Here is a 20,832-nt window from a genome sequence, read left to right as displayed (position 1 = left end):
TGATGGCTTTTAGTGGGCTATCACCCTGGGTCTGTATTCCAGTGTAGGTGTTAAAATACTGACAGCAAATCTTGGTAATTGAATTCACCTCGGACAATGAATATAATATGGAGATGCAACAGGAAAAAATGCTCATATAGTACATTATCAGTGGGGTTGTGTACATCGTAGAAAATGAGAAAAAAAATCCTTCTTTGTTAGAACAAGGATTCACCAAATTTGATACATACGTAGATTACGCATCTTATTAAAGCACATTGATTCAATCTCAAGTGTTTCCAAATGTATGCCTTTGTGCATCAGGAGATGCCTTTTGGAACTTATGGCCTGCATAAGCAAAGTCAAATATAATATTACACATTTGTGTAGAGAAAATAATTATTAAAATAGTGGTTATGTGCTCACAAGTTTATTGTAGGTAGATAGAATTATCAAAAACCCAGATGCTTATAAAAAACTTTGCATTATTTAGAATTTCTTCCTTAGGAATCAAAGCAGTTGCTTTTCTGGAACTGCATTTTTCAGAACTGCTCAAAGCACCTCATCTAGATGAGTGTTTTTTAAAAATATATATAAAAAGTCTACAATGAGACTTCACACATCACATATTTCACCTTTTATGGGCTCTTTGTCATGTATCCCTTCCTTAAAGTCCTTCAGAATAAAATAAAAATAAACTCTCACATTCCATTAGGAAAAAATGGAAACATTCATGGTCTGAAAAGTTTCTGCATTCCCCCAAATCTTGGTACTATGTGCAATTTCCTCATAACAGGTTTTGAGGAAACCCCTGATCATCTATTACTGAATATTCAGCTAATGGACATGCCATAGAAAATTTACATTTAATAGTAGTAAATAGATTAAAATCTATTCCATAAAATAAAAATGTTCTATGACTTCAATTTAAATACGTATCTGAAAAGCTAAGAGGAGGTTGTTTTGTTTTTCAAAAGTGCTAATTAATACATTTACAAGTATCTTCAATACATTATGTCCAATTCTTTATAAAACTAAACCACCTTGCTTTAGGCACACTGCTTGATGAGTTTCTAAGAAGCAGAGGGGGAAAACATCACTTGTCAATTAATCCAGCTTCCTTAATTTTACTGAAGAAGAATTTCTCCAGGATATTGGCACATTTGTAGTATTCGCTCTCAGGGGGGTTGTATTCTTTGCAATTGGTAAAGACTCGCTGTAAGTCTGCCATGAATAATTTCTTAGACACGTAGTACCTATTCTTGAGGCGTTCGCTCATGGTTTTCAGATCTGCACAGGAAAAAAAATATTAGCAATCTTTGATTCCTAGTTTAAACATCCGCTGACAAAAGGGAGACAGGGAGAGAAATATATGCCATCGGTTTGGCTACACTTTTACCATCCTAGTACCCCTGCTTACGAGAAATTCATATGATCGAGGAAAACAGTTCCTAAATTGTATGTCGTTTCTGTTGTGAGGGCTCCTTGTGTAAAATCACAGCATTTTAACATTGAAGGGACCATTATTAGTCATCTGGCCCAATCCCCTATTCAGCACAAGGAAGCTAAGTAGATTAGCAGCGATAAGGATGATAAACTAAGTCCTGCTAGCTATTCATTCAGAATTACACAGAAGAGGCTCTATCTACACAGAGTAGAGCAGGTGGGCCATTGGTACTGAATCATTTCATTACTTAAGTCAAACAATCAGACTGAGTTTGTGTCAATAAATTCACAGTTGTTTTGGTGTTGTCTCTACAGCAGAACTAAAGTAGAGAAACTGATCATAAATAAATCTGCAGATACATCAGTGTCCTTGCATATAAAATGATTCAAATGAATTTAGTTTCATGCTCCATCCATGAAATAAGAATCACAAGCAATAAAAAAAGTCACAAAAAATAATTTCCTAAAGCAAGTAAGCTTTGAGAGACTACTGTTAAATAGTATTTTCCCAATATATGTTTCCTTTAAATTATTATTTTACAAATGAAAATAGTAAGTTATCTAAATTTGTAAGAATACCATAGGGCTCGTTTACTCTCCACTCTTAGGAGAAGTCCATGCAGGGCACCTGGGTGGCTCAGTCGGTTAAGCATCTGACTTTGGCTCGGGTCATGATTTCACAGTCCGTGGGTTCGAGCCTCATATCAGGCTCTATACTGACAGCTCAGAGCCTGAAGCCTGATTCAAACTCTGTGTCTCCCTCTCTCTCAGCCCCTCCCCAGCTTGCTCTCTCTCTCTCAAAAATAAACAAACATTAAAAAAAGAAAAAAAATTCCATGCAGATTAGAAGATGTTAGGGGTGCCTGGGTGGCTCACTCAGTTGAGCGTCCAGCTTTAGCTCAAGTCATGAGCTCATGATCGTGGGTTCGAGCCCCGCGTCGGGCTCTGTGCTGACAGCTGGCTCAGAGCCTGGAGCCTGCTTCAGGTTCTGTATCTCCCTCTCTCTCTGACCCTCCCCTGCTCCTATCATCTCTCTCTCTCAAAAATAAATAAAACGTTAGAAAAAAACTTTTAAGAAAAAAAAGATGTTAACATTTGTCTACTTATAGGTTCCTAGTTGTCTCTAAGTCTTGTTCTACCATTAAAAATTATATTAACTGTGCATGGAAAAATAAGTCAAAATTGTTAAAGAAATACCTCTATCTATAACCCAAATTCCCACTATATGATCAGATTTTCCAGAGAGAAGGAAACTTAGAACCAAATACATTGGAATTACCAGTTGGTAAGATAGATAAAATTATATGCAACACCCAAAAATGGAGGGAAGTTCATTTGCATCAAAATCTTAAATCTATCAAAAATTCCAAAGGAAAAATAGGAAATATGTACTTTTGCCTATTTCCTCTGACTAAAGCTTATCTTTGGTAGTGCTATGTTATCAATCTGTGAGTTCAACTTTCAATTTTCTTCTATAACTAACACAGTTTGGAAGGAATGAAAAGCTGGCACGTGTTAAGATCCCCGAAGGCTCAGCAAATAGCCCACTAGCTGTCTCACCCGAGTGTGACTGAGCAGAGGACGATGTCCTCTAATTAAATGAGCAAAGAGCATTGAAGTTAATGCTGCCTCTCCAGGTAAGTTAGATGTTTACCTTCCTGCCACCGAAATGCCTACCGCTTAAGATATGCTGCCTGATATAAGTTTATGTTTTAGAAGGAAAAGACATGTACCCCAAAAGGGGGCCGGGGGGTGGGGCGAATGAAACATAGCACAAAGAGGTTTATCCCAAAGGAAGAGAGTGGGTAAGAAGAGATGGGGGAGAGCCGAATATACAGTAGAAACAAAATAAGAGTCTAGAAGTGTTTGAATCTTTCAGAATAATTACAACCAATTCTGCATATTTCCTTTCTATGTTTCTATTGTATTAAGTTATAAATAACATCTTTCTTCCTTTAGCCTTCTTAGAGTCTTAGTTGACCAAATCGCATGTGTTTAAAAAAGGTGATTATTAAACATCAGTGATACCACATATGAAGGAATCATAAAATTATTGTTTTCATCCCTCACCCCCACCAACTTGGGAGTTCTGGGTAAACAGGAAAACCCTGCCTAGTAATCTACACGCGGGAAGAAACACACTTGAACCAGACTACTCAGATGATGTTCTGAATGAGATGCCCCAAATGACACAGGTTAGATCTCATTTATATGGGGGGAAAAAAGAGTTTTTGAAGGCAAAGGGGAAAGAGAAGAAATGCTTTCTGAAAAAGCCAAGAAGGCAATAACGGGAGAAAGTAAAATTATTGATCTGTCAGTCTTGTCCTCAAAAACATGACCATCTGAGGGGCAAGACTATACATTTTACTCAGCCCTTAAAGGAATCCCAAGAAAAATATTATTACTCACCTAAAGAGCACCATTTACTATTTAAAAAATTTTTTAATGTTTTTTTAATTTATTTTAGAGAGAGAGACAGCAGGAGCAGGGGAGAGTCAGAGAGAGAGGGAGGTAGAATGTGAAGCAGGCTCAGCACAGAGCCCGATGCGGGGCTTGAACCCACGAGTGAGATCATGACCTGAGCCAAAGTCTGACACTTAACCGACTGAGCCACTCAGGTGCCCCCCATTTACTATTTTAATTAACTTTGTCTAGAACACACCTTGATTCGCCACTGGCCTTGCTCAGTAGGGCCAATATTGCCCTGGGGAGCATTCAGTTATGCACACAGGTGATATCCAACTGGAAAGGCCATACCCTTCTCGAGCTGGACCAAGCAAAACACTTCCAGAAAGCAGGCTGAGAGTAGGCTACGAGAGACAGGACCTTCTAGAACTACCACTGCAAGTCTTCAGAGCACACGTGAGCAGGGCTAAAAGATAATTATCCTCCCCAAACTCATATAACCTCCCATGAGGGTTTCATAAAGGGAGTTGAGATAGTCCAGGGTCAGTTGGAGTTCACTCAGAGATCAATTAACTTAAATTTAGAAATGGGCATATATATATATATATATATATATATACACACATATACTTTCAAATGTTTGTTTATTTTTGAGAGAGAGAACATAAGTAGGGAAAGGGTGGGGGGGACAGAGGATCTGAAGTGGGCTCTGCGCTGACAGCAGTGAGCAGCCTGACGTAGGGCTTGAACTTCCGAACTGTGAGATCATGACCTGAGCTGAAGCTCAACCGACCAAGCCACCCAGGTGCCCTAGTCTTAACATATTTTTCTACATGATGGAAATTACTGAGGAACATGTCACTGGCTCAGTCAGTAGAGCATGTAATTCTTGATCTCAAGGTTGTGAGTTCGAGCCACATGTTGGGTTTAGACATTACTTAAAAATAAAACCTTCTAAAAAACTTTTTTTAAAGAAAATACAGACTCCCCTATACCCTTCCATACAGAATTCTAGACTCAGTCAACCCTCACACTTTGGTTTTCATAACTGAAATTCACAGAAGCAAGGCAGAAAGTAAAGGGAAAGAAAAGCCTATGGATGGTATGTCCACTTTCAGGAATACAGACTCCTAAAATCATTACTATGCCTATATAAAACACACTCGTGTGAAAATGAAGGCTACAGAAAACACCTACAAATAACTCTGTTATTGGGGAGCTAATGGATCCCTTTCATTCTTCCCTTCATATTGTAATACTTTCTTGGTACCAGGAATCGATTACAGGTAGAAAAGGGACAGAAGACACAGGCTGTCTCCCAAACAATGGCCACACGACTGACTGAAGAGGAGACATTTCAGCTGGTTTCCTGTCCTCCACACAGTGCCCAAGTACTTTAATTGGATTCTCAATTGGTTCAATGAATCATTTAGCACGGTGCAGGTTCAGCCGCAAATCCCACACTTCTACATTTCGAAAGGCATTTCTTGTGTCTTTGGTATCGGATGTGTGCTAACGCTTTAAAAAGAGTATATAGATAAGGACACTAATGGTAGCCATCGAGAGCGCGGAGAATCAGGAAGCTCTCCCTCTGCTAGGACAGCAGGTGAGCAGCTTACTCCAACTTCTGCATCGCTTCCAAAATTTCTCAACAGGCTCAAAAAATATCAAGAGGACCACCTGAAGTTTCTCCATTTGCAGCCAAACAGGTGGAGTAACAGGAAGGCCGCGTCCACACAGCCAGCGTTCACATCAGTGCCGCGTGCAGTTCCCCACCCGGGCTTTCGGCATCGAGCACGGTCGGGGCGCAGCCCTGACAGCCGCCAGCCCGTCTCATGAACACCGCCTCCCACCTCTGTATCGTCCGCTCTACATCACGGGCCCTCCACGGGCCCGGGGAGTCCCACCACCCGTCCTCACACAAACCCTGCCCCGCAACAGAAGGTTACACATCAACCTCGGCAGCCACTCGTCCCCCACACCGCCATCCAGAGAGTGTTCAATCTATACTTAGAAAATGTTAATGGCATTACCCATGGGGAACCTTATAACTTCATAATATCCTGGAGCTTCTGTTCTCTTCACAGGTTCCATGAAGGGCCAAGCGCTTTGATGGCTCTTGAGTAAAGAAAAAAGTAAGGTATCTAATATGGAAATTCCATGTGGGAAATCATTTCAAAATATCTGCATGAGGCGAATGAAAAGGAAACACCCACCTTCACCTGCTGGAGGATGCCCTTGAGCGTGCTGTAAAGCTGGTCAGGGTCTTTGGGCTCTTTACTTGAAAGGACAAGAGGAAACAACAAGGAACAACGATTAGTTTTTTGCCCCCTCGCCAGAGGATTCCTATTCAGCTCATTTGTACAAAAACCTCAAGTTGGGACCATCCCAGAATTTTTTATGAAAACCGAAACGCAGCAAGGGCTGTAGGGGTGACTACAGGCAGCTTGCCCTTCTCCTCTGAGCTGCGGGGAGGAAAGAACAATCTCTTCCATTAAAATCCTCTCGCCCATCTTACTTACCTTTTCTCTTTTCCACTCGGCTTCCAGCCTGTCTCTCCTATATGTCAACGAAATTAAACACTGAATGAGAACTGCTTTTGGTCAAGAGAATAACAAAATTAATACTTATTGAAATGCAAGAAATTATAGGCATGCCTCAACAAAAAAAGTCTATTTCTGGGAAGAGGCAGAAATCAACTGCAATTAGTTACCTCCATATACGGCTAAAAACCGGAAACATTTGAACACTCCCAAGTTGGCCAACATTACTTTATGTTACTGTTTTTTAAAGCAGGAACTCCAACTTTTCAGTATAAAAAAATATGTCCAGTCCCGGGGACATGTGTATATTTTAAACGCTAAGTCACATTTTTTTTTGCTAATCACCATGTGAAAGAGCTAAGCTGTTATTTTAGGTTAGAACAAACCTGGTCCCTCCTGGGCTCTATTTTATTTGGCAAAGACACAGCTTGTAATGCAAGATGGTTGAGCGCAGCATAAAGAAAACACGGCCTCAAATCCAACAGACCTGGATTTGATTTCTTACTCCTTAAAAGCTAACTTATCCTAGATAAATTACTTAACCTTTTGCCTCTACAGTTTATCAATCTATAAAACAGACCCCTTAAAATTAGGTGTCGTTATCGCTTCTGAGTAAGTTGTATGTATGTAAAAACAAAAACAACAACAAAGAAAAAACCCAGGAGAATGCCTGGCAGTATGTGTCCTTAACAGGGGTAACACAGGGAAGTGAAATCTTTAGGTCTAGAAGTACAAGGTGCGTTACGGGGTAGCTTTTGTAATGAAGAAATATATCTTGCCCACATAATGTCTTTATTTTTCCTGGAGAATTGTAGTTGGTTTCGTTTTGTTCTGTGTATTAAGTCTTCAATATACTAGAAGAAGCTGGGTTTGAACGGAATCAAAGTGTAGCTATTCGACAGCTTTCGATTTACAAAAACAGGCTATTTTGTACGTTTCAACCCAAGACGATTCCCCTCTAACACACTCACAGAGAAGAACCCTTGGGGAAACTACTCTGAAATAGAGACCTTGAAACAAATGGTGGTAGGCTTTCCAATCATGTTTTTTAGAAATGCGGAGAGACTGATTTGGCCGAGCACACTGGGCAGGCTGCAGTCATGATGGTGACAAGCAAAGGGTACAAACAGCAAGGTGTCCGGAGATCAGAATCAGGCTGCTTCTGATCTGATAGTTACTAGCCATGTACTAAGTGAGCTCAAAAGTCTTAATCATTCTGAGACTCAGTTCCCCCACTGATAGAAGTAGAACTCTCCTGTGCTATAAAAAGCAACTTCTCAATAAATGACAGATATTATCAGACACAAAAAGGGGTCTGAATTTTCCTTGATTTGTGTGCACTAAGAAGTAGAGAAAAGACATAAAGGGGAAGCATCCACTCCCTTCCTACGACGACAAACACCACGAACAGAGACAAGGCAGAGCCAAAAGCTTTCCGATCACGGCACTCTGGCAACTGTCTCAGACATATCTCACGGCGTGACCAAAACGTTTTGCTTTTAAAAGAAGATCTGTACATACTAATTCCAGGAATGCTTTCTATTGGAATCTGTCGAACTCCATCTTTAAAACACGAAAGTCCGGGGTATACTTTTCGAATCTGGGCTTGTTTTCTTTCTATCAGCTTTTTAATGATCTGTAAAGCACAGGAAGAAAAATGTGTTTAGTGACAGAAATCTGTGGCTACAGGTAAAGCTGTTCAATCTAGGAAGTTGGGCCCCTAAATAAAGCCTTCAGGACACAAAAAAGGAGAAAGGGTGAACGCTATTTTACGGGTAAGACATGAAGACATTCTATTATATACCGTGCCCCTTTGGTGGCATTCACAGAACCTCTTTGAAACCTTGTCCCCTGCCGTCCAAAAGAGCCAAGACTGCCCGACCACACTGTGCTCGGGGGCCGCTGTGCTAACCAGGAGCCGGTTACTTCGTCCTGCTTCTCTGAGGGGCCTCCGCCTGAGCCCATCAGCTACCCAGCTGAGCCCCTGTCAGGATCTCTTCAGGCCCCTCACCCCAACAAGCACATGCACATGCACATACACTCATATACACTCAACTCTGCCTGCTCATGGCCTGGTCACCCTTTCTCAAATAGTGGGGTTTATCATTGGCCTACCTATGGTCCTAGCTGAATCTATTTATGTTGAACCCTGAATCTTTGCCCATGCTGATGGGAGTGAGCAGGCTCACAACAGCTCAAAACTGTCACATGAAGACACCTCCAATGAGGCTAGACCCTCACAGATCCCACGTTCCCCTTGAAGTGAACACTCACAAAGCAGCCCTCAACTCCCACTCTGCTCCCTGCCCAACTGCACGCTTCTGTATCTCCACGAGCCACGACCGCAGCGTACTCTGCTCTCCCAGGCTTCCAGGGGCCAGGAAAGCCTTCTCGCAACTTTGTTTGCTATCACCATCAGTCCCTGCCTTCCACAAGCAAGTGGAAATCACTTGAATTCTGTGGAAGAAGATACTACATGAATCCAAGTACTCTATTATGAGGACTGCGGGTCTCTTTGAAAGGAGCTAGGTGAATAGCTCCAAGCCAGGGTCAGCCACTCAGAGGCATGTGTTAGAGAAGGCAGGAGGGAACCTGGGAAGGTGAGGAGAGAGGGAGATAAGCTCCAAGAAAGGGGGAGAAAGAGGAAGGTGGAGGGAGCACTGTCGTCTAAATAAGCGCCTGCATTTGCCAGCTCCTTGCGCATGCCTTTCCCCTCTATGCTGTAAGAGCCAAAGCCCTGGACCAGGCGAATCTGCAGGGGAACCCGGCTCTCCACTCCCCCCCAGAGACACCTGGGTGCCGCTCGGAGGACGAGGGAGGAGAGCGCAGCAGACCGCCCGGTGATGGCTCTGGTTGGCCAGCAGCCCCTCATGCCAAACACTGAGCCCTGAATACAGACCTGCTCATTAAACTCCAAAGAGAACAATGGAGAAAGCTAGCTCTTGGCGGGGGTGGGGGGGGTGTTGCTTTGCTTTTATTAACTCTCCAAGTAGCCTATTTGGAATTCTAAGGCTGACATCTCCTAGCAAGAAACAACAAAGGTGGTTATTTTCTAACCTTAAAAAAAAAAAAAAAGGCTTTTACTCACGACTCATGCTCACATTCATAAGAACAAGTCTGACCCACTTTAAGTAAAAGGAAAATATTTATTGAGCACCTACTACGTACCAAAGTCTATGTAAGGAGTTTTATGTATGTTACGTCGATGGTTTCTGACAAATAACTAAGAACTAGGGTTGAAAAACATTAGTGGAAACCAGAAAACAAAGATGGGTTTAAGACAGATGTCTTTTTTTAGTTATTTGCTAGAAAAAAAAGTGCATTAGCATGAAGAACAGAAGGATAGAGTGGAACTGGTGTGGAACGATACAGCCACAAGGCCTGTTTCTGCAGGTGGATGAGCTCGGGAGAGCACGGACATGATCCTGGGCCTAACACAGAATGCACTCATTCAACAAATGGCCCCTGCACACCCCCCAATTATGTCTTTTTTTATGGTGTTTTTTTCTGTCTTGGATAAACGTAAAATTACTATGTAGTCAAACCTATCAACCTTTCCTCTTACTGTTTCTCTTTTAGTTCACTTGCTTAAAAGACTTCGCCCCATGATCAGGTAACAAATCACTGAATTCCTAGAAGTATAAGCCCTCAGAAGGTGCAATGTTAAAAGGAGAGATGGATACACACAAGATAAACACCCAAGTAAGATGACGAATAACAAAAATTCAAATGAGTGGATCAAACTAGTGCTAGAGAAGTTCAAAGGAGAAACTGAACACAAGCCCAAGTAGTCCAGTTTGTGTGTGGGCCGGGAGAGGGACGTGGGTGAAGGAGAAAGACACCAAGCGGAGGCTTAGCACATCAGTACTGGCTTGGAGACAAGAGCTTAGGAAACCAAAGAGGTAAATATGAGAAGGATGCATGAGGCCAGAATGTAAAAGGCTTTGAAGGTGAAAGTAAGATACGTCACCGTGTTTTACACGTTTTGTATCTGACAGCAATTTAACAGGTGTTGACTCTCCTAGCAACGGTGCCTACAGAAGAGACAGGCCAAGGATACCACCCAAGGAGAAGTCTATACAAACCACAGCACACTAAGGCTATGATGCGTGGTAAAGCCATACACCTGGGGCCCGCTGGACGCAACCCACCCAACGAAGCCCAGCCTGCCTGGAAGGAATAGGAGCCACATGCTCACCTCCTTTTGCTTCTTAATGATGACAGAAAATTCTGTGTATGGGATCCGTGGATTTAGCTCACATCCCATTAAAGTGGCCCCTTCATAATCCTTGATGTAGCCAACATATTTGGTTTTAGGTATTTTAATTTCTTTGGAGAAACCCTGCAATGAGAATAAATTCATTCATATGGACATCGTGCGCCAAGTATTTACTGAGTGCAAACCATGTGCAGGCGGCAAGATAAACGTCTTTCAAGTTCTCATCACAGTATTCGGGGAAGGATTGGCGGGAAACCCCTCCATGAAGTTCAAAAACATCAAAAATCTAACTGTAAACAGGAAGCAAGATGACATAAACCAATAATCCGGGGCACCTAGGGGGCTCGAGTGGTTAAGCGTCCAACTTCAGCCCAGGTCATGATCTCCTAGTTTGTGGGTTCAAGCCCCACATCGGGCTGTGCTAATACCTCGGAGCCTGGAGCCTGCTTCCGTATTCTGTATCTCCCCCTCTCTCTGCCCCTCCCCTGCTCATGCTCTGTCTGTCTCTCTCTCTCTCTCTCTCTCTAACTAAACACTAAAAAAAACAAAAACCCAATAATCCAAGTAAAACACAAATTATATAAAACAGTTTTAATAGAAATTAAAATAAGGTGTAATTGCACAATTTCTCCCAACATAGGGAGGGGACCCCAGAATTCTCAAAAAATCAAAAACATCTAAATTCTGAAAGAAAGGCTTATCAAAAAACATAGTAATTAAGGGCACCTGGCTGGCTCAGTCAATAGACATGCGACTCTTTATCTTGGGGTAGTGAGTTCAAACTTCATGCTGGGTACAGAGGTTACTTAAAAATAAAATCTTTAAGTACATATAATAGAATCTTTTTAAAATTTTCTTTATTTTTGAGAGACAGAGAGACAGCGCGAGCAGGGGAGGGCAGAGAGGGAGGGAGACACAGAATCTGAAGCAGGCTCCAGGCTCTGAGCTGTCAGCCCAGAGCCCGATGCGGGGCTCCAACTCACAATCTGCGAGATCATGACCTGAGCCAAAGTCGGCTGCTTAACCAACTGAGCCACCCAGGCGCCAAAAGAATCTTTTTTTTAAGAGAAAGAGAATCTCAAGCAGGCTCCCTGCTGTCAGTGCAGAGCCTAATGCAGGGCTCAAACTCTCAAACCATGACATCACGACTTAAGTCAAAATCAAGAGCCAGATGCTTAACTGACCGAGCCACCCAGGCGCCCCTCTGTCTATGACAATCAGAACTTTGATGCTGCGGAAATGAAACCCCTACTGTACAGGCAAAAACTTCTAGACCATCATACTGTGTGGTTGTTTCAGTGACATTTATTTAAAAGAGATTCTTTTACATACTTTAGTCTGCAATAACCTAGTACTTCAGGATATATATTCATAAATTTAAATTACAAACATAGCTTTCCTCACAGAACCTAATTCACTTCTTTGCAGTAAATTACTTGAAATTCAGAACTATCACCAGCAGTTTCCTGCCTCCCTGTCAGCAAAAACTTATTTTCCAAGCAATCATTGAGACTACAGACAAGACATTTAAGAACCACGACTGATATTTCAGGCTTTGCTATGTATTTACAGCCTAAGAAGGATGACTCTTAAGCCCTCAGTAAAACAATCCCACCAACATCTATCTCGCAAGTGAGTTTATTTAAAAAGTCACAAATACATTGCAAGGAGTGAGAAGAAAATAAATAGGAGATGAACTCTCTGACATCAGAGACAAAGAAGCTCTCTAGTCACATAGGACTTACATAAAAAAAGTAGTTAATAGATTTTATGTAATGAAATCTTCAAAGTTCTGTACATCAAAAACAAAGCCATACACAATGTCGAGACAGCTGATGATAGGGAGAAAAATCACAAAATAAAATGTTAATATCCTTAGATACAAAGAGGTTTCATAAGTCAATGTGAAAATAAAGATTTTAGTAGAAAAAGAGGCAAAATACAATGAACTGGCAATTCAAAACCTGAATAAATACAAAGGGTCAATGCATAAGAAAAAAACATGTCAAACTTCATGAAGATCAAAAAAATGCAAACACAATTTATCTAGGAAAGGAGTAAAACTATATTCCTGAACCCCTTAAATACTGCTGACAAGAAGAGAAATTGTTACAGTATCTCTCAATGCATAACGAAAGCCTTGAATATGTCTGGAAACAACTCTACTACTAGACACTTCTAAGCAAACTTACCATGGACGAGGGGAACATATAAACACACAAACTTAGAAATGCACACTTGTGTACAAGAAATAACTAAATGTCCTAAAAAGGTGGTAATGGTTTAATGAATTATTTTCTGCTTATACCATAAAATTTCAGAAAACCATCAAAAATTATATAATGAGTAATCAGATATATTAAGTGAGAAAGACAAGTAGTTAAATTATTTATATATATACATATATACATACACATGAACACACACACAGAGAACAATTATTAGAAGGCTGTATATCAAAACACTAACAGTCGATCCCTTTGGGGTGTTGGAATGACCCATGATTTTTCTTCATTCTGCTTTACTAGGTCTTCCAAAATTTCGACAATAACTGTGAATTACTTTGGTAGTTAGGAAAATGCTTAGGAATTATAAAGCACTCTTAAAAAAACATGCAGCCGAGGAATAATCCTTAAAATGTTGAGCTGACAGGGTTGAGCACCACTATTCTATTTGTTTCTGGCCAGAACTACACAGGTGTATACAATGGTCAAAGCTTATCAAAATGTTTAAGATGGCTTAAGATCTTAACATTTTAGGGGCGCCTGGGTGGCTCAGTGGGTTAAGCATCCAGCTTCAGCTAAGGTCATGATCTCAAGGTTCGTGGGTTCAAGCCCCACGTCAGGCTCTATGCTGACCGCTAGCTCAGAGCCTGGAGCCTGTTTCAGATTCTGTGTCTCCCTCTCTCTCTGACCCTCCCTTGTTCGCACTCTGTCTCTGTCTCAAAAATAAATAAACATTAAAAAAAATTTTTTTTAACATTTTATAAGTGCATTATACACCATTTTTAAATACTTAGACATAATTCTTTAACCCCCCAAAATAAATAAATAAAAAACCAACATTATCTTTAAACCCCCCCACCCCCCAAAAAAAGGTGAACTGAAAACTTCTGGTAATAAAGGACCGAGGTGGCAGCCAAGCTCCCAGCCTGACGTGCACTGCTGAAGGAGGATTTTCTGGAGCCCTTCGTAAACTTCAGAATTTTCTTTCTGCTGTCATGAATGGCAGCCTTCCAGAGACTGAAATGATTTCTTTCATACCTGGGGAAATCTACTTATCCAGCCCTTAGCCTGGGAATTTCTCCTTAGCCTGGGAATTAGAATTCCAGAACAGAATATAATATTTCATTTATAGATGCCATTCATTCATTCACTCAACAAGTATTTATTAGTACTCACTATGTGCTAGCCATACCCTCTACCACAGTCTGAAGCTTACGACCGACTTAAGTATTAAAAAATAAATGCATGTCCTTCTTGTAAGTAGAAAATGGTAGAGGAAAAACTTGGATGAAGGCTCCTTGAGGACATATTAAGAAAAGAAACGACAGAACAGAGTTACACATGAAAAACCTACCTGTTTCTTGAAATAACCAATTGCATATTCATCTGCATATGTGAGAAAGTTCAGGATGTCATGTTTTATATGATATTCCTTCAAGTGATTCATCAGGTGTGTTCCGTAGCCCTGTATAAAAGTTAGTATACAGACAAACATATTAGGTTCCAGAGAAAGGACGTTCCTACAAGTACACTGGGAAATGTTGGCAAATTTAGGAGTTGGTACTTTGACACATTTTACCACTATATACTAACATTCTTTCTGGCATTTCTAAACTTTGAAAATGACCAACGAAACCAAAAACCTCAAATCCTTGAGCTGAAATACAATCAACATTTAAAAATACAAGTTTCTGACTCTTTGAAAATAACACATCAAGGCTACAAGCTGCTAGTCAACCCTAAAGAGTGTTCGCTGAATATTAATAAAGAAGTGTGGGGAGTAAATATTCTGATTCCTGCTTATCTTTAAAGTATTTGAGAACCTGAGACGCAAAAAGCAATGTAAATGAAAACGGCTAGGGGCGCCAGGGTGGTTCAGCTGGTTAAGCATCTGACTTCAGCTCAGGCCCTGAGCTCATTGTTTGTGAGTTCGAGCCCTGTGTCAGGCTCTGTGGTGTCAGCTCAGAGCCCCCTTCAGATCTCCTGTCTCCCTCTCTCTGCTCCTCTCCTGCTCATGCTCTCTCTTGCTCCCTCAAAAATAAATATTTCTTTTAAAAAGTGCTTAATTTTGACTAGAATACTAACTAACCCAAGTGTTTTCTGTATGTATACACATCAGCAACCCTTCCAAAGAAACGTAATCATGTCACATACACAGGGTTTTCGTCTTTGTCTTATGAGGCCTTTCCAAGCAAGGTCTACGAAACCCAGAATCTCCGGGAGAGCCAGAAGACATATGGACATAAACTAAAGACAGTGAACAATGCCAGATAAATTAATGATTGAAATATGGAAAAAAATGCAAGTATCAGGTTTCTTAGTAATGTACAAAGCCTAGAGAAAATCTGTAAGTTTAAAGTGACTGTTTTAGAGTCTCATTAAAAGAGGTGAAAGTAAATCCAAGCATCCAGATACAAATATCCTCACATAAGTATTTTAGAATTTGGTGACACAGTTTTCTACAGAACCCAAATGTGCTTACAGGAATGATCTAATGGAACTCTAATGCCACAGGGGGGGAAGGATCTTTGGAAGTTGTTCGGTCTAATTCTGTATGATGCTAGAAGTCTTCTGCCATCTATCCTGAAAAGGTGAGCTGTTAGAACCCCTCCAGTACAGGGGGTCACTTAGTCCTTAGATAGACCAGTTCATTTTCAGGTATTGTTATGGCTGGGAAGGTCTTCCTAAAGTTTACCTGAGGTCTGACCTCTTCTTATTTCTACTTATTGACCTTAGTTCTACTCTTAGAGTAACAACAGATTATTCCTGCTCTTAATAACTCTTCGAGCCCTTCAAGACTATGCCCATCCCAACATCCCAAATCACATGTGAAATACCATTGAGGCTTTAGCCGTTCCTGAAAAGGCATGATTGGAAGATCCCTTATTAATCTAATCATTCCTTTCAGGGCTCTCTCTCCTGTATATCAATGCCCTTCTAAAGCATGGATCCCAGGACCAAGCATAAAAATTAGAGGATGGTCTGCCCAGTAAATAGGATAATAATGTTATCACCTGATTTTTCTGGAAATTATTCTTCCATTGATGTTACCCCAAGGACACTTTAGCTCTTTGCAAACATTATCAAAATACTGACATATTGTGACTTTCAATAACTCTTGGATAAGAAAGAGGAACAAAATGTCTCTTTCCTTGAGGAGAAGATGGTAAGATGAGGAAGATAATCACATAAATACAAAATTACAGTATAGACCTGTGCTGTTCAGTATGGTAGCCCGAAGCAACATGTGGCTTTTGAGCAACTGAAATGTAACTAGCCCAAACAGAGATGTCCTCAAGTGGGTAAAATACGCACCAGGAAAAACACAACAACATCTCAGTAACATTTTATCCTTAGTACATGTTGAAATGACAATATTTTGGACATATTAGGCTAAATAAAAAATATCAAAATTAATTTCACCTGTTTCTTTTTACTTTTCTAAATATGGCTATTCAAAAATTTTAAATTATGCATGTGGCTTGCAATTGAGACTCAAAGTGTATTTCTATTGTGTAGCATTGGTGTAGAATGATACATTTGTACCTATAATACATTTTAAAAAAGGAGGCTGTAAGGTAATTAGGACAGAGAAGGAGAAAAGTACTGAAGGAAAAGACGTTTAAGCTAGGCCTTAAAGGAGTCTGTCAAATGGAAAGCAAGGTAAGAGGATGGACTGGAAATCTAAATGTAAAGAAAAATAAACTTACACAAAAGTATTATAAAGAGATACTGGAAAGTGGATTTATAATGTAGGGGTACTAAAAGGGGTCCTAAAAAATATAAAATGCAAAAGTATAAAAAGCGGATTAAGTAGATTACTTCAAATTTTCAAGCTCCTTAAAGATATTATAAGCAATTGCAGATACCATAAATAAATGTCAGTCTCAGGACTGACCCCTGAGAGAGCATGGCTGTAAGACACATTCTCAAGATTTTATATCTTCTGCGGATCACTACCAAAAAAAAGTACGAAAAAGAAAGACAGGAGTACCTGGGTGGCTCAGTCGGTTAAGCATCCAACGCCTGGTTTTGGCTCAGGTCATGATCTCATGGCTCATGAGTTCGAAACCCACACCGGGCTCTGCACTGACAATGCGGAGCCTGCTTGGGATCCACCCCCCCTCCCCCGGACCTTCCCCTGCATGCATGCTCGCTCACTCGCTCTCAAAATAAATAAATAAACTTTAAAAAGGAAAAAGAAAACTTGTCAAAGCACAGGAACACGTGGAAAGTATCACCAATAAAAATAAATTCCGATGTTCAACTTCAATAGAAATTAGAGCACTCCATCAGGAGAAGCCACAGACTGTCATTCGAGGGCATGTGACCATCTGAAGGTTGATGGTGCCCAGAGTCAGTAAAGACAGGGGAAATAGTACTCTCCAAAACCATCTACACTGGGAAAAAATGTAAATTGGGAAGCCCATTGAGAAGGGCAATCTCGAAAAAAAATTTTTTAATTCAGACAGTCCATATTCAATCCTGTGTAATTCCACTTCGCAGTGTCCAGAAAAACATTCCCAAAATGAGCACTGTTTGTATTAGAAAATATCTGTAAATAAACATAACCCTCTTCTTTTTAAAAAAAAAATTTTTAATGTTTATTTCTAGAGAGCATGCACGCACACATGCAGACAGACAGACACACACACATGCAATAGTAGGGGACAGGCCAGAGAGAGAGGGGAAACACAGAATCTGAAGCAGGCTCCAGGCCCTGAGCGGTCAGCACAGAGCCCAATACGGGGCTCAAACTCACAAACTGTAAGATCATGACCTGAACTGCAGCTGAACACTCAACCAACTGAGCCACTCAGGCGCCCCAAACACAAATGTCTTCAATAGGGAATATTATATAAATTATGGTGCTTCTATATTATGAAATACTAGAAGAAGAAAATAACTCAATATCAGCACTAATAGAAATTTCTGCAATGATGGAAATGCTCTTTATCTATGCTATCCAATACGGTAGCCCATCAGTCATAAGTGGCTATTGATACTTGTGTGAATGAGGAACTGAATTTTAAATTTTATTTAATTTTAATTGATCTAACTATAAATGTAAATAAGCACATATATGCATTAAAGTTGAAAGAGCCCTAAGACATAATGGAAAGTGTTAATGTCAACAATGACAAACCACACAGCTGCTCTTACAAACAGATGCATTTCCTTGCATGTAAATCAGCAGAGAAGCACCTGGAAGGTTGCACACCAAGTTGACAACAGCAGGATGGCAGGGGGAAGGCGGGGTGGGATTTTTGCTTTACCTGAAAGTGTATTTACGTATCACTATGTAATTAAAAATTATTTTTGAAGAAAAATTAAAAGAATACTGGAAAAACCAAAAGGTTGGCTATTTGGCTATTTGGAGGGAACTGCCTGTGCGTAGGAATAGCAATATTTAGGAATTAGTAAGAAATGCACCTTCTGACAAAACGCAATTTAACATAGAATAAGGCTGACGGAAGAAAGCGAGGCTTTTGTTATAAGGAATTAATAGACAATAAACTTTCTAGGCCTTGTTCACAATCCAGTGACTTTTCTCTAGGAGAACAATAGTGGTTCTTTTGTAAATAGCTTCTCAAAACCCACATAATTTATTTTTCATCACTTGCCACTTATTTGTCACCCCGCCAAAGAAATTTTCCAGATTCCAATCTCTTAAGAGTAAGGGCTGTCTCTTTTCTCTGATTAGCTTAAAGGTTTCCTTGGTAAGCAATTAGCAATATTAAACTATTATATGCAAATGTTGAGATTTTCACCTAGAACTATCTCCCTTTGTTTGTATACCTTTATTTTTAACTATCACCAAAGGTTTTCTTTTCTAAATCCATCTAGCAACTTCAGTGTTTATTTAAATATTAAGATATATAAATATTAGCTCTGTAACTTTAAGCATGCATGATAACAAATCCAATAAAGTTCTTAGGTGACAAGATAATTCTAAAACTAGATGACAAGCTTCTAGCAAAATCTGAAATGTTGTCTTGTGTGTGCTTTAAGATAAATTCACATACAAATTTATTTCCTTATTCTCATGAATTTATATGCAAGCTCGATTCTCTAAAATGAGAGGAGGCAAATTTTAATGTATCATTTAGCCAAGATTTTTAACATATTAAATAAAAATCTAAAGCCTCCACTTATGAACTTGAGGTTTTTTCCACATAGGTGCCACCGGCCCTGGTTTTACCAAACTTACCCACTCAGTTTTGAAAGACTAATCTTCATTTTCTAGAACTACAGTTTCAAGTCATTTCAAGTGGCTTTTTCTAGTTCCTCCTACTGGGTTTGTAATATTTGGCCACCTTCCTCCAAGTCTTTAGAAAATAACATGGTTTGGGGAAAAAATAAACTGCCCTTCTGGGAAGTAATAAGACAAAGCATCCAATTCATATTAAATACCTTTAGTTTTCCTCTGGTCTCCCTAAAAAGTGTCCAAGTCAACCTCAATCAACCTCTCCAAACAAGGTGCTTGGTGTAAGCTTTCTCTGAAAACAAAAACTTTGCAATCTTCTTCTGAAATTATAAACAAAGGACGTGTTTGCCAGCTCCCTCTCCCTATGAAAAGCCAAGCAAACTTTGCTTTTAAGTACGTTTCTAAACTCTGTGGATGCTTGAAACTGTTTCTCACTTTGGTGAGGGGAAACTAAAAAAGTGATACGTACAGCAACAGCACCATCTAAAGACACGGTCAGAATTCCTTGAAAAATTGCCAGACAGCAGTTTCAAGCAAACCCGGGCTCTCAACTTCCCCCGTCAGAATGACAGATGTACGCCTGGTGAATTTAGTCTATCCGTGGCTGCTTACTACTCCGAGTCAAAGACAAAAAGCCCCATTTGTGCTCTGGGAGAAGAAATCACAGATCATGGGCACTGTGACCGGAGTAAAGCTGCTGATGAAAATCCAAGTACCCACAGTATGCTGTAGCCCTCAGTCAGAGAGTGATTCCTTCCGGTGGCGTACTGTTGGTTTTTATAATCGGCACTGCTTCTTCGCAGCTAGAGGCGGCGACAGTGGCCCTAGACCTGCACTACCCGATACGGAAGCCACTGGCCCCGGGTGCCCAGTGCGCACCTGAAGTGCGGCTAGGCCACAGGGAGATGTGCCCTACGTGTAACATACTCCCCACGTTCCAGAGACTTAGTACAAAACGAAGAATATAAAATGTCTCATTGGTAAATCTCTGTGACATTGAGTGCCCACTGTTACAGTGACACCACTGTGGGTAGTGGATAAAATAAAATGTTTTTAAAATTAATTTTGCTGCTCAGGCTCTGCACTGTGAGCTTGGAATCCTCTCTCTCTGCCCCTCCCGTGCTTGCACACGCACTCTCAGAATAAACAGATAAGCATTTAAAAATAATGGAATAAAAATAAATTTTGCCAGGGCGGCCAGGTGGCCTTGTCGGTTGAGCATCCCACTCTTGATTGTGGCTCAGGTCATGATCTCACAATTTGTGTTGGGTTCTCTGCCGACAGCGTAGAGCCTCACACACACACACACACACACACACACACACACTCTCCAAACCCTGCACGACTACTTCTAAAACACAGACATAAATTTCTTCAAGTTTTTCATGGCTTCCCATATAGAATTTCTTTAGCCCTTGACTAACTTTAGAAACAAAGCCACAAGGCATCTTTCTTGAGTGTAAGCCACCTAAATCACGGAGCCCACACCATATTGTTTCTGGGGGTCCAGCATTACCAACTGGGTGCGTGTGTGCCTGTGCATGTGGAAATCAGCAATGAACAGTGAGATGTGTTTTCAAACCTCCCTTCACTCGCCATAGACTAGACTTCCGTTGCATTTGGAGCTGTGTGGTGTCCTTGCTCCTTGCCCCAGGCCCAACAAAGCATCGGGAGAAGCTGATCTATCGGGGTACGGAACCATTTACTCCTTTCACACATATCCGTAAACGCTCGCAGCCAGAAAAGCCTTCTCAGAAAGCCCTGAAGTCCACATTAGACTTTCTGCGGACACAGTACAGAAACAGA

General features: G+C 40.6%; 1 protein-coding gene across 1 annotated transcript in view; it reads right to left on the bottom strand.

Moving 5' to 3' along the window:
- The window catches only part of KAT2B (lysine acetyltransferase 2B), a 99,929-nt gene continuing 79,097 nt past the window's right edge, over nucleotides 1-20,832 (bottom strand). The window contains exons 14-20 of the mRNA XM_029938770.1: nucleotides 14,173-14,283; nucleotides 10,573-10,716; nucleotides 7,896-8,010; nucleotides 6,354-6,390; nucleotides 6,048-6,111; nucleotides 5,865-5,949; nucleotides 1-1,269 (exon numbers count right to left, since the gene is read on the bottom strand). Of these exons, the coding sequence (XP_029794630.1) occupies nucleotides 1,076-1,269; nucleotides 5,865-5,949; nucleotides 6,048-6,111; nucleotides 6,354-6,390; nucleotides 7,896-8,010; nucleotides 10,573-10,716; nucleotides 14,173-14,283 (750 nt within the window). The 3' untranslated portion in view covers nucleotides 1-1,075. The remainder of the gene's footprint in view (nucleotides 1,270-5,864; nucleotides 5,950-6,047; nucleotides 6,112-6,353; nucleotides 6,391-7,895; nucleotides 8,011-10,572; nucleotides 10,717-14,172; nucleotides 14,284-20,832) is intronic.

This window comes from Suricata suricatta, chromosome 5, assembly GCF_006229205.1.
Source record: "Suricata suricatta isolate VVHF042 chromosome 5, meerkat_22Aug2017_6uvM2_HiC, whole genome shotgun sequence".
Lineage (NCBI taxonomy): Eukaryota > Metazoa > Chordata > Mammalia > Carnivora > Herpestidae > Suricata > Suricata suricatta.
The sequence above is the reverse complement of the archived record's forward strand: the minus strand, read 5'-3'. Positions and strand labels throughout refer to the sequence as shown.